General features: G+C 42.0%; 1 protein-coding gene across 2 annotated transcripts in view; it reads right to left on the minus strand.

Annotated features, from left to right (window-relative positions):
* Positions 1–19,667, minus strand: part of DYM (dymeclin) — a 333,130-nt gene that overhangs the window by 304,746 nt on the left and 8,717 nt on the right. For both annotated transcript variants that reach the window (XM_034773755.1, XM_034773754.1), the window contains exons 2-3: positions 15,702–15,773; positions 13,029–13,218 (exon numbers count right to left, since the gene is read on the minus strand). In XM_034773755.1, the coding sequence (XP_034629646.1) occupies positions 13,029–13,168 (140 nt within the window). In that variant the 5' untranslated portion in view covers positions 13,169–13,218; positions 15,702–15,773. The remainder of the gene's footprint in view (positions 1–13,028; positions 13,219–15,701; positions 15,774–19,667) is intronic.

Below are 19,667 nucleotides of genomic sequence, written 5' to 3' on the forward strand. Positions count from 1 at the left end.
AATGGACTATTCATAAGAAAGACCTCGAATGAAAAGCTACATATAATTTATTGTACCAATTTTAAAAACATACCATATTAAGGCAACATAAGAGTTGTTCATTTTATGTCTTTCCATTAAAGAATCATGCACACTATTCTTCAACCAGCCATTTCTAAAACTCAAGGGAAAGAACAAAGTGGAACAGTAAATACTAAGCATATGATTTTCAGCAAGTTCTGCTTTAATTAATTCTGTTTTAGGTTTCCAGCATGAAAGCATTGTAACTAACAACAGTACTAAAAATAAGGTCACATTTCCCTCAGCAATGCACTGCTCTGCCTGACTTGAGAGCAAGGCTCACACATCACATGTCATGTCCCATGGCTCTTGGCCTATAACCAGGCAAAACTAGATAAAGGCCTACAGATTGCTAACAGTTTTTCTGCATACAAAAACATTATTTAGGCTGAAAAGTCAAGCAACTGAAAGTTAGGAAATGCCAAATTTATGCAACCTTAATTCAGCCTCCTTGTGTGTCCATCCTGTGAACTGAATGAGCCAGGAGTCGTTAGGAAAAAGTCACATGTGATCATGTAATTAAAGACTATCATGATGTATATGGACAAGGAGGCTGAAACAAGGGGAATTTCATGGGATAAAGAAAAGGCACTTCTGTAGCCTGAGGAGAGTCCACCTGATGAATACCCACAGCCTGACTACAAACAGAGGTATCAGAGCTCCTCAAAAATAAGGATGCAGAATGCTCTATAATGGAAAGGTTGCCCAACACTAACAGAGGTCTCTATTTGCTCCCCCTATAATACCACATACACATGCAGTGCCCACCTTCCATCACCCATAAACTCTGCTGAGGTCCCACTGGCAATAGCTGCCAAATGTCACTCGTATAGAGCGAGTCACACATTTGCCCCTGCTGCTTATCACTCATGCCAAAGGGGCTGCAAATAGCGAGCAGTTTCCCTTTCAGCTCCTTCTTCTGGCTATTACACACTTGTCTCCTTGGCACTACATACCTATCTCATAGAACTGGAAGGGACCCCGAAAGGTCATCGAGTCTAGCCCCCTGCCTTCACTAGCAGGATCAAGTACTGATTTTTGCCCCAGATCCTTAAGTGGCTCCCTCAAGGGTTAAACTCACAACCCTGGGTTTAGCAGGCCAATGCTCAAACCACTGAGCTATCCCTCCCCCCTAAGAACTCCATCATAACAATCAAAGGTACACATAATATTTCTTAAAGCAACACTGATATCACCCACTTTCTTCACAGATGGCATGTTGCATCACCCGTGGTGTGGTTCCTCCTATGTCTAAGGGGCAAAAAGCACACATAGCTGGTGGGGGGGAGGAGGAGGAAGCCACTGTAGCAGGTAACAGATAAGAGCTTGTTGGCCCCAACACCCAGGAAGTTTCAGAGGTCAGGAAGAGAGAAGAGAGCTCCCCTTAAGCTTCCCCATTCCTGACACTACTAGCTAGAAGACTAAACCTAAAAAAGCCAAAGCTAACATCACATTACGTCCTCATGGGAGATGGCATCCACCTTAACTTTGTAAGCGCTTGCCCAATTTAACCTGACACTGCTTATGAAAAACTATCCCCCTGAAGAGTCACCATCAATTACCTCAACTTAGCATTGATATGTTTTTCATTAAAGCCTGAAAACTAGCATCTACTGATAAACCATCCAATTCTGCAAGAGACTAACATGAAGAGGTATAATTCTAGAACTAAAAAAAATTCTGCCATGTTTAACAAGTGACAAACCTGACCCCTTCAAGCCGCTGTTGAAAATGACTGATCCCCTGGGGTGAACAGGAATAGCCATATTTAATACCCTCTGTAATAAAACATGGTGAACATCTGATTTCTTAATGAGGTTGACCTTGCATTTTTACGAGTGTTGAACTCTTATTTTGCTCATGTGAGTAAGATCATCCAGCTAAGCCACTGGTTCAAGATGGCACGCAGGGAGCAATGTTTGACACCATTTGTAAAACAGCAGAACTTCTTAGGCACAGCTTAACTAGAAACGTTCATGCTTCCCCCTAATTATTAAGCCACATAGAAGACAGTACTATGTCTCTAAAAATACATATCTATTCTAGTTGTCATGCAAGGGCACCATCTAGTGTTCAGTACACTGAATTCTTCACACCAGTTTCCATTCCTGATCTTGATCAGTCCAGATTTTGATACAGAACCAAAACACTTACACTGTGACACTCACTCAAGTAAAGGTTGCTGAATAGACCCCAAGAGACAGACCCTCCTCAAGGGGGGGAAAAATACCCAAACATTTCTCCATCAATATACTGTTTAATATTCTGAAAATATTAAACAATACACTAAAAAGTCACAATATAATTTTAAATTTAGCCCTTAATACTTAGCAGACAAGTATGCTTTTCCTCAATCAATTGCACCAAGAAAGTACAGAAGTGAGTTTGTCAAAACTTTATTCTTCCTTTTCACTACGCTTCCCACCTACCAAACCCTTATGATCATCTACAAGCAAACCAACCCCTTCATATCCCTCCTTTAGATCCTCCATTAGGCTCCTGGATATTCCCCCATTCAACCCTCCTCTCCACAGAAGACAGAATATTCCCTTATCTTTCTAGAGAAGAGCACAATGACATGCCTTCACGATGCTAATTCCCTCCATTTTTCTCATTGAACATCCACTTGCAGACCATTCATGTTTAAAACTTAAGATTTTAAGATTAGCAAAACTCTCTCTACAATTCACTTGAAAAATAGCTCCTTATTAATAAAAGTATTTTCAAGATGATAGAAAAAATCAGTCCAGAATGGATACAGCACATTTTCAGTGAAAACATGTAAAAGCTAAATGTGTCATCTTAGACTATAGACAGTTTGGTGCACTCAGCATAGCCAATAAAATAGTTTGGACGTAGTTCCTTCAGATCACTAAAGAATGCATGACTTCTTCATAGCAGACAATGCTTACACTAATTAAGAGAGAGGCTGCTATCTTCAAACTCAGCAACAGAGAAATTAGGGACAGAGCAATGCTTGGCAAGACCAAGTCAAGTGAACAGCCCTTTGGGTGACCAGGAGAGTTGAGCCAAGACTGAGGTTAGGACAAGGAAACGTGCAACTATGGGGGACTGGATGGATCATCAACATGGAAGTTACCGAGAATATGCATGTGAGATTGTGATGCGAGGAATAGAGAGACAGGAACCAAAAATAAGAGGACCAGTGGGCAGAGCTGGGTGGACATAAGATGACAGCAACATGGAGAGGTGAGTCAGAGGCAGTGCTGTTCAAAAGGAGAAAGAGTGAGAACCAAGAGGAGGAAGGGGTTGGAAGCAGCAAGTCTGATCCAGTATAGGCAATGTGAGAGAAGGACAGGCCTTCATAAGAAGGAAGCTGTAGAGGCAGTGTCAGACAAAACAAAAGGGATCCAGGTCTCAGAGAGTCAGGAACTGGAGGGAGAAAGATAAGATGACATCATCGATAATGGAGATCTCTTTAGAAATGGAGCAGGCATTCCAGAGACAGCAAGAGAAAGGGAAGAGGAAGTGGGAAGATGAGCATGAGGTTAGGAAAGGTGACATGAGAGGGGAAGAGATGGTGATGGGGAAAGATGTGGGAGGTGGAAAGGGTGGAGTTGTGGCAAATGTCATCAGTGGAAAGGAGGTGGAGGCCGAGAAGGCTCTGAATGTGGTATCTGGATTTGAGCTGGTGGGAGGAATGTGGGAGGCATGTAGGTAGAACTCTTGGGAACTTTAGTGGGCTGACGATAACAAGGATGAAGAGCCTGTGGGAGGGGATGGAGGAGGGCAGATGCAATTATGCAGAAGATGAGTATAGTGAGAGCCTTGGTTAAGTGGCAGATGGACAAAGTTACCCCAAAAAAGTTTGAAAAATACTGCACAAATTCCCACTGCTAGGTAGCTAGACTGTATTACCCCAGAAACGGGAGAACAGGCAGTGAGGCTGCACCATTGTTCTGTGAAGCTGCCCCATAGCTTTCAGGCCCTTCTCTCAGCCTTAAAGTAAGACACCTTCAAGGAGAATCTAGACCACATGCATCCTATCTTGGGTGCATCGTTATTAAAACCTGCCAAGAAGAAAAGCCAAATTTATGACACTGCACTAATAATCTACCAGATTAATCATTACTGAGGAAAAAGCAAGAACATAAGAATGGCCATACTGGGTCAGACCAATGGTCCATCTAGCCCATTATCCTGTCTTCCAGCAGTGGCCAATGCCAGGTGCCCCAGAGGGAATGAACAGAACAGGTAATCATCAAGTGATCCATCCCCAGTCACCCATTCCCAGCTCCTAGCAAACAGAGGCTAGGGACGCTATTCCAGCCTATCCTGGCTAATAGCCATTGATGGACCTATCTATTAATTTATTTAGTGCTTTTTTGAATCCTGTTATAGTCTTGGCCTTCACAACATCCTCTGGCAAAGAGTTCCACAGCTTAACTGTGTGTTGCGTGAAGAAATACTTCCTTTTGTTTGTTTTAAACCTACCTATTAATTTCATGTGGTGCCCCCTAGTTCTTGTTTTATGAGAAGGAGTAAACAACACTTTCTTATTTACTTTCTTCATACCAGTCATGATTTTATAGACCTCTATTATATCACCCCTCAATCATCTCTTTTCCAAACTGAAAAGTACCAGTATTATTAAGCTCTCCTCATATGGAAGCTGTTCCATAAACCAAATCACTTTTTTTTGCCCTTTTCTCTACCTTTTCGAATTCCAATGTATCTTTTTTAAGATGGGCAGATCTGCATGCAATATTTAAGATGTGGGCATATCATGGATTTATATAGAGGCAATATGAAATTTTCTGCCTTCTTATTTATCCCTTTCTTAATGATTCCCAACATGGTTAGATTTTTTGACTGCCACTGCACATTGAGTGGATGTTTTCAGAAAACTATGCTCAATGAATCCAAGATCTTTCTTAACTGGTAACAGCTAATTTAGATCCCATCATTTTATATGTATAGTTGGGATTATGTTTTCCAATGTGCATTATTTTTCATTTATCGACACTGAATTTCAGCTGCCATTTTGTTACCAAGTCACCCAGTTTTGTGAGATCCCTTTGTAACTCTTCAGTCTGCTTTGGATTTAACTATCTTGAGTAGTTCTGTATCAACTGTAAATTTTGCAACCTCACTGTTTACCCCTTTTCCCAGATCATTTAGGAATATGTTGAACAGTACTGATACTGATACAGACACCTGGGGGACACTACTATTGACCTCTCTCCATTCTGAAAACTGACCGTTTATTCCTACCCTTTATTTCCTATCTTTTAACCAGTTACTGATCTAGGAGAAGACCTTTCCTCTTATCCCATGACAGCTTACATTGCTTAAGGGCCTTGGGTAAGGGACCTTGTCAAAGGCTTTCTGAAAATTTAAGTATACTATATCCACTGGATCCCCCTTGTCCACATTCTTGTTGACCCGAATTCTAGTAGATTAGTGAGGCATGATTTCCCTTTACAAAAACCTTGTTGACTCTTCCCCAACTAATCGCGTTCATCTAGATGTCTGATAATTCTGTTCTTCTCTATAGTTTCAATCAATTTGCCTGGTACTGAAGGTAGGTTTACCAGCCTGTAACTGCCGGGATCACCTTTGGAACCTTTTAAAAAAAAAAAAAAGTCACATTAGCTATCCTCCAGTCACCTGGTTCAGAAGCTGATTTAAGTGATAGGTTACATACCACAGTTAGTAGTTCTGCAATTTCATATTTGAGTTCCTTCAGCACTCTTGGATGAATACCATCAGGTCCTGGTGACTTATTTCTGTTTAATTTATCAATTTGTTCCAAAATCTCCTCTAATGACACCTCAATCCGCAGCAGTTCCTCAGATATGTCACCCAAAAAGAATGGCTCAGGTTTGGGAATTTCCCTCACATCCTCAGCCGTGAAGACCGATGCAAAGAATTCATTTAGTTTCTCCACAATGGCCTTATCGTCCTCAAGTGCTCCTTTAGCATATCGATTGTCCAGTGGCCCCACTGGTTGCTTAGCAGGTTCCTGCTTCTGATGTACTTAAAAAAAAATTTTTTGCTGTAATTTTTTGAGTCTTTGGCTAGCTGTTCTTCTAATTCTTTTCTGGCCTTTCTAATTATATTTTTACACGTCACTTGCCAGAGTTTATGCTCCTTTCTATTTTCCTCAAAAGGATTTAACTTCCACTTTAACGGCTTCTATTACTTTGTTGTTTAGCCACAGTGGCACTTTTTTGCTCCTCTCATTATGTTTTCTAATTTGGGGTATACATTTAAATTAAGCCTCTATTATGGTGTCTTTAAAAAGTTTCCATGCAGCTTGCAGGGATTTCACCTTTGCCACTGTAATTTTTAATTTCTGTTTCACTAACTTCCTCATTTTTGTGTAGTCCCCCTTCTGAAGTTAAATGCTAGTGTGGTGGTCTGCATTGGTTTCCCTTTCCTTTCCCCCCACCCTCCTACACACAGGGATGTTAAATTTTATTACATTATGGTCACTATTACCAAGCAGTTCAGCTATATTCACCTCTTGGACTAGATCCTGTGCTCCATTTAGGATTAAATCAAGAATTGCCTCTCCCCTTGTGGGTTCCAGGACTATCTACTCCATGAAGCCATCATTTAAGGTGTCGAGAAACTTTATCTCTGCATCCCATCCTGAGGTGACATGTACCAGGTCAATATGGGGATAGTTGAAATCCCCCATTATTATTGATTTTTTTATTTTTATACTCTCTCTAATCAACCTGAAGATTTCAGTCACTATCACCATCCTGGTTAGGTGGTCAGTAGTATATCCCTTCTGCTATATTCTCATTATTCAAGCATGGAATTACTATCCATAGATTCTGTGGTATAGTTTGGATCATTTAAGATTTTTACTTCATTTGACTCTTTCTTTCACATATAATACCACTCCCCCACCCAGCACGACCTGTTCTGTCCTTCTGATACATTTTGTACCCTGGTATTACTGTGTCTCATTGATTATCCTTATTCCACTAAGTTTCTGTGATGCCTATTATATCAATTTCCTCATTTAATACAAGGCACTCAAGTTCACCCATCTTCGTATTTAGACTTTTTATATACACATTTGTATATAAGCACAAGGAGTTTATAGAAATAAGCAGAAAAGCCTGAAATAAGATTGTGTTCCACTGGACTGAGTATGACAGGGAACTGGCTTTGGAAGCTACTCGAACATCTTCTCTTCTGAAGAAGGAAGCCAGGAAATTGTCTGATCAATGGTATGATTGAGATGGAGTTAGACAGCTTATATTTGTGGAGATGAGACAATCCTTTCAGTTGCATTGGTAAAAACATGCTTAAAAATAGGCAGAAAGAAATGGACAGAAGACAAAAAGCAATTGGCCTTGTGTTGGGGACTAAATGTGAACTCAAAGGGCTGGGTTCACTTTCAATACTACTTCTATGATTCTCCACAAGTCTGATATGGGAGTAGTGAAGAACAGCAGAGCCAAGCTTTGTACTGTTACCCTAAAGCCAGGATAAACTTTTTGCCCTGTTCCCAGTTGTCCAGCAAAAAAAAATCAAACTTCAAAATGCCACTAGAGATAAAAATAATAAAATATTTTTCATGATTAAGTGCTAGGAAACAACTGTGATGAATACTCCCTTGTACTCACACCCTACACCAGAGGTCGCCAACCTGTGGTTCCGGAGCCACATGCGACTCTTCAGAAGTTAATATGCGAATCCTTGTATAGGCACCAACTCCGGGCCTGGAGCTATAGGCGCCCACTCTCCACTGTGCCGGGGGTGCTCACTGCTCAACCCCTGGCCCTGCCACAGGCCCTGTCCCCACTCCACCCCTTCCCTGCCCCCTCCCCAAGCCTGCAGTGCTCTCGCTCCTCCCCTCTCCCCCCACAGAGCCTCCTACATGCCACAAAACAGCTGATTGGGGGAGGGGGAGGGAGGCACTGATCGGCAGGACTGCCAGTGGGTGGGATGTGCTGGGGGGGGTGGGGGGACGGGACTGATAGGGGGCTGCTGATGTATTACTGTGGCTCTTTGGCAGTGTAGATTGGTAAATTCTGGCTCCTTCTTAGGAGGTTGGCCACCCCTGCCCTAAACACTATTGTAATAATCTTTATACAAAGTAAGTCCTGTGAGGTATCATTTGAAAACTCATAATTTGCTGATCAGTATTGTCCTGATAAAATGTGTGTGACAACACTGTTTCAGATTCCACTTTATGATGTTATTAACACACGTTCCAAACACCCCAGCCCTGCCCAAAGTCAGGTTTGTCCTAAACAAAAGAAGGAATGTGTGCTTGTCTTAATTTGCATTTAAGAAGTAAACAAGGTCATCAAGCAGGGAGGGAAAACAAAGGAAGCTCAAATAAGTGGGGGTGGGGGAACAGCAGGGAATATCCTTCCACATAGATTCTTTGTCTCCTGGTCCTCAGCGGGAAATGATTTTCAAGGGGTGGACTGAAATTAGTAAAAGGAAGAATAAATACCACAAGAGACCCTCCCCACCCCCATTCTTTCTGACATTGCATTTACTGCACCCTGAAAAGACAAAGGAAGCAGTTGTTGGACTCTGAGGCAGGGGTCCTGACCTAAAGAGTTTGGTCAGTAAGACTGCTGAAAGCATGTGGTGAGAAAACTTTGTTTTGAATCCAATGTAATTTGTTAAATTAGGCACCAGTAAGCATTCTCTCTCTATTTTTCTTGTAATCATTTCTGACTTCTATGCCTCATTTGTAGTCACTTAAAATCTCCCTCTTTGTAGTTAATTTCTTTTACAGTTTTATCTAATCCAGTATGTTCACGTTAAAGTGTCTGGGTAACTCCATTTGGGGTTACAAGTTGCATGCATATTATTCCCTTGAATGAACAACAGACTCAATTGGGGAAACTCTTGGGATGGGGGAGCCTATACAGGAAGGATGGGCTCCACCTAAACCAAAGTGGAACCAGACTGCTGACACTTAAAAACTGCTCTGCAACCTTTTTAATGTTAAACTAGGAGATGGGGGAAAGCCGACTGCTGCAGAGGAGCAGGTGAATCGGACAGAGACTTCTCTTAGAGGAGAGTCTATTGATAGAGATTCTCTAGGTTTTAGTCAGGAGCAGAAGATGGAAGAGGATAATGTAAGGGCCAGATCAGACGAGAAACATTCACATAAAGAATCAGACACTTCAGAAAAGGGCAGACAAATAAACAGTGACAAGTTTTTAAAAGTGCTGGTACACAAATGCTATAAGTCTAAATAATAAGATGGATGAACTAGCGTGCCTCGTGATACAGGAAGATATTGATATAATAGGCATCACAGAAACCTGGTGGACTGAGGACAAATCAATGGGACACAATCGTTCAGGGTACAAAATATATCAGAAGGACAGAACAGGTCATGCAGGGGAGGGAGTGGCACTATATGAGAAAGAAAATGTAGAATCAAATGAAGTAAAAATCTTAAGTGAATCCACATGTTCCATAGAATCTCTATGGATAGTAATTTCATGCTCTAATAAGATATAACATTAGGAATCTATTATCGACAACCTGACCAGGACAGTGATAGTGATGATGAAATGCTAAGGGAAATTAGAAAAAACTATCAAAATTAAGAACTCAATAATAGTGGGGGATTTCAATTATCCCCATATTGGCTGGGAACATGTCACCTCAGGACGAAATGCAGACACAAAATTTCTCGATACTTTAAATGACTGCTTCTTGGCACAGCTGGTACGGGAACCCACAAGGGGAGAGGCAACTCTAGATTTAGTCCTGAGTGGAGCGCAGAAGCTGGTCCAAGAGGTAACTATAACAGGACCGCTTGGAAATAGTGACCATAATATAACAACATTTAACATCCCTGTAGTGGGAAGAACACCTCAACAGACCAACACTGTGGCATTTAATTTCAAAAAGGGGAACTATGCAAAAATGAGGAGGTTAGTTAAACAGAAATTAAAAGGTACAGTGATTAAAGTGAAATCCCTGCAAGCTGCATGGCCTATTTTTAAAGACACCATAATAGAGGCCCAACTTAAATGTGTACCCCAAATTAAGAAACACAGTAAAAGAACTAAAAAAGAGCCACCGTGGCTTAACAACCATGTAAAAGAAGCAGTGAGAGATAAAAAGACTTCCTTTAAAAAGTGGAAGTCAAATCCTAGTGAGGTAAATAGAAAGGAGCATAAACACTGCCAAATTAAGTGTAAAAATGTAATAAGAAAAGCCAAAGAGGAGTTTGAAGAACGGCTACCCAAAAACTCAAAAGGTAATAACAAAATGTTTAAGTACATCAGAAGCAGGAAGCCTGCTAAACAACCAGCGCAGCCCCTCGATGATCGAGATACAAAAGGAGCGCGTAAAGACGATAAAGCCATTGCGGAGAAACTAAATGGATTCTTTGCTTCAATCTTCATGACTGAGGATGTTAGGGAGATTCCCAAACCTGAGCCGGCTTTTGTAGGTGACAAATTTGAGGAACTGTCACAGATTGAAGTGCCACTAGAGGAGGTTTTGGAATTAACTGATAAACTTAACGTTAAGAAGTCACCAGGACCGGATGGCATTCACCCAAGAGTTCTGAAAGAACTCAAATGTGAAGTTGCAGAGCTATTAACTAGGGTTTGTAACCTGTCCTTTAAATCGGCCTCTGTACCCAATGACTGGAAGATAGCTAATGTAACGCCAATATTTAAAAAGGGCTCTAGAGGTGATCTCGGCAATTACAGACTGGTAAGTCTAACGTCGGTACCGGGCAAATTAGTCAAAACAATAGTAAAGAATAAAATCGTCAGACACATAGAAGGACATAAATTGTTGGGCAAAAGTCAACATGGTTTCTGTAAAGGGAAATCGTGTCTTACTAATCTATTAGAGTTCTTTGAAGGGGTCAACAAACATGTGGACAAGGGGGATCCAGTGGACATAGTGTACTTAGATTTCCAGAAAGCCTTTGACAAGGTCCCTCACCAAAGGCTCTTATGTAAATTAAGTTGTCATGGGATAAGAGGGAAGGTCCTTTCATGGATTGAGAACGGGTTAAAAGACAGGGAACAAAGGGTAGGAATAAATGGTAAATTCTCAGAATGGAGAGGGGTAACTAGTGGTGTTCCCCAAGGGCCAGTCCTAAGACCAATTCTATTCAACTTATTCATAAATGATCTGGAGAAAGGGGTAAAAAGTGAGGTGGCAAAGTTTGCAGATGATACTAAACTGCTCAAGATAGTTAAGACCAAAGCAGACTGTAAAGAACTTCAAAAAGATCTCACACAACTAAGTGATTGGGCAACAAAATGGCAAATGAAATTTAATGTGGATAAATGTAAAGTAATGCACATTGGAAAAAATAACTCCAACTATACATACAATATGATGGGGGCTAATTTAGCTACAATGAATCAGGAAAAAGATCTTGGAGTCATCATGGATAGTTCTCTGAAGATGTCCACGCAGTGTGCAGAGGCGGTCAAAAAAAGCAAACAGGATGTTAGGAATCATTAAAAAGGGGATAGAGAATAAGACTAATAGAATAGATTATTGCCCTTATATAAATCGATGGTACGCCCACATCTTGAATACTGCATACAGATGTGGTCTCCTCATCTCAAAAAAGATATACTGGCACTAGAAAAGATTCAGAGAAGGGCAAGTAAAATGATTAGGGGTTTGAACGGGTCCCATATGAGGAGAGATTAAAAAGGCTAGGACTTTTCAGCTTGGAAAAGAGGAGACTAAGGGGGGATATGATAGAGGTATATAAAATCATGAGTGATGTGGAGAAAGTAGATAAGGAAAAGTTATTTACTTATTACCATAATACAAGAACTAGGGGTCACCAAATTAAATTAATAGGCAGCAGGTTTAAAACAAATAAAAGGAAGTAGTTCTTCACACAACGCACAGTCATCTTGTGGAACTCCTTGCCTGAGGAGGTTGTGAAGGCTAGGACTGTAACAGCGTTTAAAAGAGAACTGGATAAATTCATGAAGGTTAAGTCCATTAATGGCTATTAGCCAGGATGGGTAAGGAATGGTGTCCCTAGCTTGTTTGTCAGAGGGTGGAGATGGATGGCAGGAGAGAGAGCACTTGATCATTACCTGTTAGGTTCACTCCCTCTGGGGTACCTGGCATTGGCCACTGTCGGTAGACAGGATACTGGGCTAGATGGACCTTTGGTCTGACCCAGTACAGCCGTTCTTATGTTCTTAGTTATTTGTACTGTCCAGGAGAGAGCTGGGAAGTACAGGACATACATTTCTGGGGGAAAATCTAGGACCAGGGATGTGATGGGGTCACCCTGCAGCATAATCAAGGCTGGTAAGAGCCGAGTTGTGGCTGGCTGGCTGGCTCACACACCCCAACATAGCTGGGAGAGCCTTACATGCTGGAGACCATTTGTGAGCAGTCCAAGCTGGAGGCTACAGCAGCAAAGCATTGTAAAAGGCTCCCCCAGGCTACAAGACAGGGGTGATACAGCTACTCATTAGTCTGGATTATATCCTGGCATGTCACAAGAACATAAGCTATAAGGGACCCTATCCAGTAACAAACTTACAGCCCAATCACCTGAGATGCTGAATACCCTCAGCTCCCATTAAATTCAATGGGAGTTTAAGGGGCTCAGCACTGGCAGGATGAACCCCTTAACTTCATCATTGCTTTAATTTGCTTGAGCTGAAAGCTATAGGTCCTGCAAAGGAGGCACCATCTGTTGTTCTTCAGCATTTCCAGTGGCCTATTTAGAAAAACAGTGTTATAGACCTATTGCTGACCTTTCTTAGCTGTGAGGAGAATGAAGACTAATTACAGCTGCAATGAGGAAAAGAAGCTGCAAGAATGAGAGAATATGGTGAAATGGTACTCCAACAGCCCACGCTCAGGTGGACTTTCCACATGCCTACCGACTCCCAAAAAGAGAGGAAAAATAAGTCTATTTTGCATTCAGATTTATTTGGCACCATTGCTAATGTATTTGTCATAAATGTTCAGTCCTTCAGCAAGCATCCTCTTACCTGCTTGTTGGGGCAGTAAAGCTAAAAGAAAGCAGCTGATTCCAGAATGGGTCATTCTCAGAGACAGCCTCAGCTCCTGATAATCTTTTTAAGTACACATTTTCTGGGAGCTCACAAATGCTGCTACTGTTTGCACCCATTTTCTTATTTTGTAAGTTCCTTTTTAAAGCTTCATTCCTTCATCAGAAGCCTACAAAAAAGAAAGAGGAAATATTTAAATCCTAGTAACAGGAATACACATCTTTGGCATGTGTAAGGGATATACAGAACTTACCAAACTAGAAACCAATAAATCTCTAGTTCCATAACTACAACAGTTGCTGAAAAGATATAAAACCAAAGAGCACAGGAGCAGGCTGGAATAGTTTGCTTTCAGCAGTTTAGGACAGTAAGAGTTAATATCCAAAGTTTTAAAAATTGATAGGCATACATTCCAGGCCTTCTCCACTGAATTTTTCATTAGCTGTGGTCAGAGAGAGAACACATTGACACAACAGCTGTAAGCAAAAGGGAAAGTAGCAGGAAATCTACAATTTAAGCAGGCACATTAGTTAGACCACTATTCAAAAATTTAGCATTTTCAAAGTCGTGCACAGGTACTCAGGGTACATCTACACTACACACTATTGGAAGAGCTGTACGGGTCTCTACACACAGCAATGAAAAGCAGTCTGTGATCACATTGCACTGTGTAGCTACCCATGTCAGTGAAAGTCTCTAGCACAGGAGAGGTGGCAGAGAATGGCTTCAGCAGCAACCTGTTGCAGAAGCCTTTCACTGTGGCAAGGAAAGGCTCTGGCAAGGGGGGGGGGAGAGGGGGTAGTCAAATGGGAAAAGGTTAAAACTTTCCCCACTGCTTCTTCCCTGCCAAAGCCTTTCCCCACTGCCAGAATCTTTCCCTGCTGTGGGGAAAGTCTCCAGCTACAGGGAGGCAGCAGGGAAAGCAGCAGAGAGGCGGTGGCACACTACACTGCTAAAAATAGCAATATAGATGGGGAGGCATAGCTTGGGCAAGTAGAGAGCTGTGTAGGATATGTACTCGAGTACATACCCACACTCTTTCGGGGTGTCTTTACCTACCTAAACCATGCCTCACAGTCTACACACTGCTATTTATACCCGTGCTAGGGGATACACGCTATGCACCGCCGAAAGCAGCACGCAATGTAGACAAACCCTTGAGTATGTAAAAAGAAGAACAGGAGTACTTGTGGCACCTTAGAGACTAACAAATTTATTAGAGCATAAGCTTTCGTGGACTACAGCCCACTTCTTCGGATGCCATATGTGACTGCCATAGGCAAGAATGGGAATCAGGCAACTAAATTCCTGTGAATCACTGATGATTTTCCCCTTCTCTACGTTCAAAACCACATCAAGGTCACAGATATTATCACTTCCAGACGAATAATTTAAATCTAGATCAGGTGACAAGCCCCCTAGTGTCATTAGTGTCTCATAGCTATTCGCTGACCTATGTGAAATGAGTTGGTTAGCCCTAATCCAGTTGTTAGTGGAAAGATCTAAGACCAAATGTTCATAAAGAATTAACTCATTTTCAGAGGTGATACCTGCAGAACTAGGTAGCAGCACACCGTAGGTTATATGGGGAAATAATCACATTGGCTGAGCTGTACCTGTTCTGTGTATAAAGGGACGACCAGTGTGAATTTGTCTAGCTTTAGCTTCTAGCCATTGGATCTTGTTACAGATGCCCCCCAGGTCACGCAAACCCAATTTACGCAAATCCGCACTTACGTAAAAATTTCCATAAGTTAGATATAGGAGTTGTTGGTTGGGGGTGGGGGGGGGTGTTGCGCGTAATGGTCGGGTATACATTTCCAACTTAAGCAAAATTCAAGTTACGCAAGGCGTTCCGGAACGGAAAGCTTCCGTAAGTCGGGGAGCGCCTGTATACTTTTGGATGATACATTGAAGAGTCGGCCTACTATCAAATTTCTGTTCCCCATGTAGATACTTAAGTGATTAAGTCACTTCTTAATCTTCCCTTTGTTAAGCTAAATAGATTGCGCTCCTTGGGTCTATCACTATAAGGCATGTTTTCCAATCCTTCAGTCATTCTCGTGGCTCTTCTTTTAACCCTCTCCAATCTAGTAAGATCCTTCTTGAATTGTGGACACCAGACATGGACACTGTGTACCCATAGTGGTCACACCAATACCAATCTGAATTTGAGTCTATCATGTAGGCTGTATAATTCCAACATGAAGGCTGGATCTAACCTCCAAGCCGCGTGTTTTGACACAATTGTATTAGTTTATAATCAGTATATGTTTAATATGCTAACATTCAATCTAATGCAACACTGGATCAGCACTCTTACACTAGGCTTGCACTTCTACTCAGAGACCTACAAGAATGCAGTCAACTAAAGAGGGCAAGACTGAGGGACAAACAGGAACAGCTGATTATTATACATCAGGAATGTATGTAAAGATTGCATATAAATTGTATATTTTTGACTATATCTCCTACAATCGAAGTGACGGAAGAAGGGAAAGGGCAGAGATTGTATTGTGTGTTTGTACATTATCTAGAACAGTACCACTGATTGGAGCCTCTGGGCAATGCTGTTATTAATAAGAGACTAACTTTTCCACATTTGAAGTTAATCAAAATTTCAGTTTATACGTAATCAGAAGTGCTTCTTACCTTTGGAACTTGAAGATTGCCAGAATTAGCCAAATGGATGCTCTTTTCCTTTAAACAAGGTAGATTAGAGCACTACAAAAAATGAGAAAATAAAAGATATCTATATAATACTGTGTATTAAGCATTAATCAAGCAGTTATACTAAGATGTCAAAGTATTGATTCACTAAGTGAGCATATTGGTACTCTGAGAATTATTCTTTATAGAGCACATTTCATCTGGAAACATTATACAGTTAATGAATAACCATTCTATATTCACTAGTGCATTCTATTTTATGATCATATAATCCTAATGCAAACCTTGCCAACAGGTTAGTGGCAGGTTGCAATACAAAGAATTCCCCAGGCAGCAAAGCCCAGAAGAGCATTTAAAGGTCTCAGTTCAGACATTGGTATTTTCTTTCACTTTATCGTACTCATCCAGTATGACCATATCATCTCACTCGGAATTTCTTGTGATTATTCATACTGCAATAGCACCTAGATGCCTTGATCAGGATCCATTGTGTTAGGTACTGCACAAACATGGCCCCTATCCCAAACAGCTAACAAGAGTAGGTCTCACAGAATAGTCCAATTGACTGTCTTCATTTAAACTACTCAAGTGCATAGTTACATGTGTAAGTGCTCGCAGAATCAGGGCCTACGTTTATAGTTCACTGGCTCTCATGAGTCTATTGCATAAAGTTTTAACTTCTTGCCTTTGCCTTCAAGCTTCTGTATAATTGTCCCTGCCTAGATAGCCAATCGAGTCTCATCACACCTTACGCATCCTTCAATCTTCTACTCCACCAACCAGGCCAGCTTTACGTCCCATTTGTCTGCTTCTCACCATAACAATGCTTTATTCACATACACCCCCAAATATGGAATGCCCCTCATTGTGATCCATCAAGTAAAAACTCTCAAGATTCACTATTCCTACTATTCTCACAAGAAGACAATTATTATTATTATCATTATTAACAAAAAAAAGTCTAAATGAACCAAGGCTAGATGGACCTTTGGTCTGACCCGGTACGGCCGTTCTTATGTTCAAGACGGATAAATGCCTCAAGGACTGACTGCATGACCGTATTGCTGTAACCTTTGTCCTTCCTTAACCCAGCCCCTTTGTACACACCCCAACGCCGCTTTCTACACACCCCAACTCACCATATTTTGAAGTTAGACTCTAAAATTCTTCACAAGCAGGGACCACATCGCTTTGTGTGATCAGCAGAGCATCTAGCCCACTTTGGGCATGGTGTGACTTGTTCCATTATCCACAAGTTTTAGTTGCTGTTTTTCTTCCAGTTCTAAAACACTTCCAGATTTTGGAAGTGAAGTCTCTGCAATGACTTACTCTAATTTTTAACTCACTTCGATGCAAGGAATACCAGTTGTGACGTTGTGCAGTCTATATGGTTTTATAAAAATATAAGTGAATATAATGTAACTGGAATATGCTTCATGCAAAAGATCTTTTATAAGGTATCATTACAAAGCTTATAATCTACTCAGTGTGATCATCCCATTTGTATAAATGTACCACTCTTGTCTCTAAAACTGGAAATCTAAAATATAACTCTGAGGCCTATTGTAATTATGTAAAGTGTGGGCCATTAATGATGGTTTGGAATCTTGATGACTCCCATTAACAAGGACCATTGTTTGCAGATGACTGTACCTGTGAGTCTTCCTGTATTTGTCTGTGCTGGCAAGTGAGCAATGAAGTCTTGCAGTGACATGTGATCATGTCACCTGAACTGGAATCCATCTTTAACCTGGTGCTTTTCCAGTGGGGGGGGGGGTGGAAACCCAGAGGGACAAAGGGTTCCCGCCTTATGCAAAAGATATATAAAGGGGTGGAAGAGAACAAGGGGAGGGAGGAGCCATCATGAAGAATCCCCTAGCTATCACCTGAGCTGCAACAAGAGCTGTACCAGGGGAAAGAATTGTGCCCAGGCCTGGAAGGTGTCCAGTCTGAGAAAAACTTACTGAAGTATCTCTGAGGGTGAGATTATCTGTATTTAGCTTGCTTAGACATAGATTTGCGCATTTTATTTTATTTTGCTTGGTGACTTACTTTGTTCTGTCTGTTACTACTTGGAACCACTTAAATCCTACTGTCTGTATTTAATAAAATCACTTTTTATTTAGTAATTTACTCAGAGTATGTATTAATACCTGGGGGAGCAAACAGCTGTGCATATCTCTCTATCAGTGTTATAGAGGGCGAACAATTTATGAGTTTGCACTGCATAAGCTTTATGCAGGGTAAAACGGATTTATCTGGGCTTAGACCCGATTGGGAGTTGGGCATCTGAGTGCTAAAGACAAGCACACTACTGTGAGCTGTTTTCAGGTAAACCTGCAGCTTTGGGACAAGTGATTCAGACCCTGGGTCTGTGTCTGGCTCAGCAAGACAGGGCGCTGGAGTCCTGAGCTGGCAGGGAAAACAGAAGCAGGGGTAGTCTTTGCACATCGGGTGGCAGTTCCCAAGGGGGGTTCTGTGATCCAACCCATCACACCAGTATCATTTATGCTGAACAATTTTACAGCCCGGCTCCTTTAAGAGTGAAATGAACTGTCAAGTGACCTGTGCACTACACAACCTAACAGTTCGCTGAGTTCCATAGGCATTAAAGACAAATAAAATAGGGAGAAGTTTCCAATAGAAAGGGATATTGGCCATGTAAAGTTTTAACAAGAACACTGTCAGCTGTAAAGCTGTACAATTCAGAGCTTCAGCTTATCTCAAACTATATAGGCTACACTATTTGCTTTCTGATCACTCCCACATGCAGGAAACTGGGAAAAGAATTTGCCACAAAAATAACTAGAAGTCACAACCCAAGGTCTATGGCAGCTCATCAGAGCTAAAGGAACCTCCCACTCACTGGAGGTAAAGCGGGGTTTGGGGTGGAGGCTGACAGCTTGCGACCCCCCATGTAATAACCTCCCGACCCCCTGAGGGGTCCCAACCCCCAGTTTAAGAACCCCTGTGCTAGACAATCATTACAAACCAACTTCATGCACTTATCCAACAGTAGCAGGAGAGGTGGTGAAATGCTGCAAGCAGTGTACAGTAACTCCTTGGTGGGCCCGGTTAACGTTGCGTTGCTGATTAGGGAACATGCTTGCTTAAAGTTGTGCAATGCTCCCTTCTAATGTCATTTGGCAGCCGCCTGCTTTGTCCACTGCTTGCAGGAAGAGCAGCCCGTTGCAGCTAGCTGGTGGGGGCGTGGAACGAGGGTGGACCAGCAGCCCCCCATCAGCTCCCCTAAGTTCCCTGTACAGCAGCTGCCTGCAGTTCAGCTATGTCCCTCCCCCCACTGCCATGTGCTGCTCCTGCCCTCTGCCTTGGAGCTGCTCCCCGAGACTCCTGCTTGCTCTGCGGGGGGGGGGGGGGAGGGGAAGAAGAGGGGGGCTAATGTCAGGGTGTTCCCCCCCACACACTCCTGCACCCTGCTTACCCCATCGTCCATAGAGCAGGGGGGGACACAGAACAGGGCTTTGCTGCAGCAGCTGTGGTCTCAGCAAGCTGATCTAATCTAACAAGGCAGTGTACTTAAAAGGGAAATGTGCATCTCTCTCTCCCCTCCCTCCATTCCTGCTGCCTTGTAGAGTGTCAGAGTTAACCCTTGAGGGCTCAGCCAATTGCTCAGTAAGGCATTCCCTGGGAAATATCCCACCCTCTGACTCCTCCACCTCAACCAAGCTTCACAATCATCATCATCGTGTACCACTATTAAATTGTATATATATATACACACACAGTATATATATTATATAGTCTTTTGTAAAAAAAAAAAATCCCTGGAACCTAACCCCCTCATTTACATTAATTCTTATGGGGAAATTGGACGTATGGTAACCCTAAGTGAATCCAGTTTTTCCCGGACATGTCCGGCTTTTCGGCAATCAAACCCCTGTCCGGGGGGAATTGCCAAAAAGCCGAACATGTCCGGGAAAAATACCG

This window comes from Trachemys scripta, chromosome 6, assembly GCF_013100865.1.
Source record: "Trachemys scripta elegans isolate TJP31775 chromosome 6, CAS_Tse_1.0, whole genome shotgun sequence".
NCBI lineage: Eukaryota > Metazoa > Chordata > Testudines > Emydidae > Trachemys > Trachemys scripta.